At 39.4% G+C, this 5,000-nt stretch overlaps 1 protein-coding gene across 1 annotated transcript in view; it reads right to left on the bottom strand.

The window, feature by feature from the left end:
• The window catches only part of plcb2 (phospholipase C, beta 2), a 52,881-nt gene that overhangs the window by 14,367 nt on the left and 33,514 nt on the right, over nucleotides 1-5,000 (bottom strand). Inside the window, exons 25-27 of the mRNA XM_052145421.1 lie at nucleotides 4,464-4,844; nucleotides 1,742-1,916; nucleotides 1,470-1,596 (exon numbers count right to left, since the gene is read on the bottom strand). Of these exons, the coding sequence (XP_052001381.1) occupies nucleotides 1,470-1,596; nucleotides 1,742-1,916; nucleotides 4,464-4,844 (683 nt within the window). The remainder of the gene's footprint in view (nucleotides 1-1,469; nucleotides 1,597-1,741; nucleotides 1,917-4,463; nucleotides 4,845-5,000) is intronic.

Below are 5,000 nucleotides of genomic sequence, written 5' to 3'. Positions count from 1 at the left end.
TGTTGACGGAGCAGCTGAATGACCTCTTTGCTTCGGTGACTGATGTATTTGCCGTAATAAAGCTGTACATTATGTTATTAAATGCTGCCAGGAGATATCACAGAATAAGAGCAATAGCTCACATAATGAGGGCTCAAATGGATATTCCCATTCGCAGACAGTCTTCACACACCTGGGAGCGCCCGCACCCGCGCCCGAAACAGTTCTGGTGGATTGTGAGGACCCACTTTAACGACGATCTGTGGGGGAAGAACTGTGTGCCATGGTCGGGCTTTCGTTGAGCCAAGCTCACGCACATCAATACCATCCGACGAGCGCATTGACATCGCGTTTTACAAAGCTCATGACATCATCATTCATGTGAATTAAGCCATTTCCATCGCTTTAATGTGCATTTTAACTCATGCAAATCTCTAGAAAATCCACTTCCTCTTAACGCATAACATTTTATACGAATTCTGAGAGTTTATTCTCATAAAGTGAGTCGATAAAGCCACACAGCTACAATTTCAGATTATTTGATTAATCGTCAGAATAATCGATAGATTACTCAATTACCAAAATAATCGGTAGTAACAGCCCTTCATGCTTCTACTACGTACTTTGCTGGTGATGGGAAAACACAGTTTTGAGTATTATACTACCACGTCTTAAACAGTATGAGATGAAGGGCATTATGATATTGTGTTAGCATGTAATGAAATCAATATGTTGTTTCCGAAAGTTCATGTGCCCTGAAATCGACCCCATTCTGCTGAGTTTCAAGCGTCATCTCACATCAGACATTTTTGCATCAATTCATATGCGTTTACATTTTCTGTGGCGTGACTGATACCGTGTCATGCAGGGCTGGACTGGGAAGAGAAGTCGGCCTGGGATTTTACATGGCAACCGGCCCAACGGTTAAGCGGGGGGTGTTCGCTGTCCTTTTCTGCATATTGCGGCGCCGTTTTGTGGTCCGTTCTGCATAACGCGGCGGCTCATTGCTGCTCATCATGGCCCATTCGGCACGTTTCGCGGCCGACCCAACGGCACGCTCGGTTCTCCCGAAGGCCATTACGCACCTGATCGGCCCAAAAGTGTGTCGGTGCACCAGTCCAGTCCTGGTGTAACGCGAACGACCTCAGAGACACGGGTTTTACGCCACTAAGGGTCAGGATTCGGGTTGGAGTTAAGGTTATAAAATGTACATTCCTGTGACAGTATTACATTATTTACAACAATAATATGTGTCTTTTTTTGGCGCCATTTCACCCATTAACGGGTGCGCACATGTGCCCATTCATTCAAAAACACATCCAGCTTCGGCCACTGGGGGCAGTGATCCAAGTGATCTAATCGGTTCCAATTAGAACATTTATTTTAACAGTGTAACAGTCTATATTGAATAAAAGTCTTTGTGAGTATATTTAGTTAATAAAGTTCTTGCAGCTTTTGGTCTTACTGATAAAGTGATTGTGGTGTTTTACCTCAGTATTTAGTTGCTCTTTTTTCTTCTTCAGTTGATCATACTGGTCAACCAGCAGAGCTCTGAGCTCAGACTTGAGCTTCTGTTTGAGTTCAGTGATCTGTTCAGCTGGATCTGAACCCTCTGACCTATACAATCACACAGCACAACATCATCACTTACTCAAGATGAACTTAAGACAGCACAGAAGCCTGTTGGAAGTTCGTGTTATCCCAAGGGGGTGAGCAGAGAATAAAAAGGTAATCTAACAGCATGTGTTCATGTTGTATTCACTTCTTGGCTGAGTTCTTCTTCAAGGTTTTGAGCTGCTCGCTGTACTTCTGTGTCAGGTCTTCTCGTTTCTTCTGAAACTTCTTCTCCATGTCTTTGAGTTCTTTCTCTTGTTTCTTGCTGACCTTCAGGAAGTTCTTATGCTGCTGCAGTTCTTCAGATGTCACAGTCGGTGGATCTGAAATGAGACATTACAGTGAGCACTGGTCAAAAACAAATTACAATCAAACTAACAAATAAACAACACTAACTAATAAGATAATTTTGTCCATCCTAACTAACTACTCGATCAAAGTAGCAAGACAACCTTTTTCATTATAACTAACCCAACTACCTAACTGACTGATAAGCAACTTGTATTATTAATCATAACTAACTGACTGACTCACTGACTAACTCACTGACTCACTGACTGACTAACTAACTGACTAACTCACTGACTAACTCACTGACTAACTCACTGACTAACTCACTGACTAACTAACTGACTAACTCACTGACTAACTCACTGACTAACTAACTACCTAACTGACTGATAAGCAACTTGTATTATTAATCATAACTAACTAACTTACTCACTCACTGACTAACTAACTGACTAACTAACTAACTAACTCACCGACTAACTAACTGACTAACTCACTGACTGACTAACTGACTAACTCACTGACTAACTCACTGACTAACTAACTACCTAACTGACTGATAAGCAACTTGTATTATTAATCATAACTAACTAACTCACTCACTCACTGACTAACTAACTGACTAACTAACTAACTAACTCACCGACTAACTAACTGACTAACTCACTGACTGACTAACTGACTAACTCACTGACTAACTCACTGACTAACTAACTACCTAACTGACTGATAAGCAACTTGTATTATTAATCATAACTAACTAACTCACTCACTCACTGACTAACTAACTGACTAACTAACTAACTCACCGACTAACTAACTGACTAACTCACTGACTGACTAACTGACTAACTCACTGACTAACTCACTGACTAACTAACTACCTAACTGACTGATAAGCAACTTGTATTATTAATCATAACTAACTAACTCACTCACTCACTGACTAACTAACTGACTAACTAACTAACTCACCGACTAACTCACTGACTGACTAACTGACTAACTCACTGACTAACTCACTGACTAACTAACTACCTAACTGACTGATAAGCAACTTGTATTATTAATCATAACTAACTAACTCACTCACTCATTCACTCACTCACTGACTAACTAACTCACCGACTAACTAACTGACTAACTCACTGACTGACTAACTGACTAACTCACTGACTAACTCACTGACTAACTAACTACCTAACTAACTACCTAACTGACTGATAAGCAACTTGTATTATTAATCATAACTAACTAACTCACTCACTCACTGACTAACTAACTGACTAACTAACTAACTAACTCACCGACTAACTCACTGACTAACTAACTGACTAACTAACTAACTCACTGACTGACTAACTGACTAACTCACTGACTGACTAACTGACTAACTCACTGACTAACTCACTGACTAACTCACTGACTCACTGACTGACTAACTGACTAACTCACTGACTAACTCACTGACTCACTGACTGACTAACTGACTAACTCACTGACTAACTCACTGACTAACTAACTACCTAACTGACTGATAAGCAACTTGTATTATTAATCATAACTAACTAACTCACTCACTCACTGACTAACTAACTAACTCACCGACTAACTAACTGACTAACTCACTGACTGACTAACTGACTAACTCACTGACTAACTCACTGACTAACTAACTACCTAACTGACTGATAAGCAACTTGTATTATTAATCATAACTAACTAACTCACTCACTCACTGACTAACTCACTCACTCACTCACTCACTCACTCACTCACTGACTAACTAACTGACTAACTAACTCACTCGACTGACTGACTGACTGACTGACTGACTGACTGACTGACTGACTGACTGACTAACTAACTGACTGACTGACTGACTAACTGACTCACTGACTGAGATTATTTTATTCAACATAACAGCTCAGTCTAACTAATAGGTTAATGTTATTCACCATAAATAACTAACTTAATCTCAAAAAGATAATTTTATTCAACATGGCTAACAGCTCAATCTAATTAATAAAATAATTGTATTCACCATAACTAAATAAAAAAATAATAAATAAATAAAAATGTGATCTAATAAGATAATTTCTTCATCATAACCAACTAGCAACTCAATCTAATGAGATAATGTTATTCATAATAACAACTAACAATCTAACAGATTAGCTAACTAACTAATAACACAATCTCACAAATAATATACATTTGTTCATCTTAACTCACTTACTACTCGATCTAAATAGTAAGATAAATGTTTTCATTATAATGATCTAACCTAACTGACAAGCAACTAGTTTTACTAATAACTAACTAACCAAATTAACTAACTAACCAACTAACTACCACAAAACAAACAAACAATCAACTTAATCTAATAAAATCATTTTATTCACCATAACTAACTAACTAACAACTCAATCTAATAAAACTAACTAACAATCTAACTGCACCTGTTTGGTGGTATTTGGGTGTTATCGTGCATCTCACTATCTAAATAATTGAATGTACAGTACTACTGAAACCTCATTTAAAGAGTCATTTAGCAGGACAATGTGAACAGGCCTCACCTGACGGATCAGACGGGGTTTCCTCACTGGTTTTGTCTGCAGGACTGGACTCGGTGGTCTTGACCTCTGTCACATTATTATCTTCAGCAGGAGCGGGCTCTTCTGGTTTCTCTTCTGGTTGTGGTTCAGGTTGAGGTGGTTCTGCCACTGGTTCAGGTTTAGGGGGTTCTGGGGCTGGTTCTGGTTTAGGGGGTTCTGGGGCTGGTTCTGGTTTAGGGGGTTCTGGAGCTGGTTCTGGTTTAGGGGGTTCTGGGGCTGGTTCTGGTTTAGGGGGTTCTGGAGCTGGTTCTGGTTTAGGGGGTTCTGGAGCTGGGGCAGGGGCTGGTTCTGGTTTTTCCTCTGGTGCAACATCGCCCTCTGCTGGACTCTCAGCCTTTGATTCTGAATATACAAGAATGAGAAAGACAATCATCATCAATATCATATAAATAATACATAATATTATACATACAGTGAAGATATGGTATCTGATATCATATTTTGGCACCATATTCACATTGTACAACATGGTATCTGATACCACCAGGTTACTCATTG

This window comes from Xyrauchen texanus, chromosome 16 (genome assembly GCF_025860055.1).
Source record: "Xyrauchen texanus isolate HMW12.3.18 chromosome 16, RBS_HiC_50CHRs, whole genome shotgun sequence".
Lineage (NCBI taxonomy): Eukaryota > Metazoa > Chordata > Actinopteri > Cypriniformes > Catostomidae > Xyrauchen > Xyrauchen texanus.
Note: the sequence above shows the minus strand (reverse complement) of the source record. Positions and strands in the feature narration are given on the sequence as shown.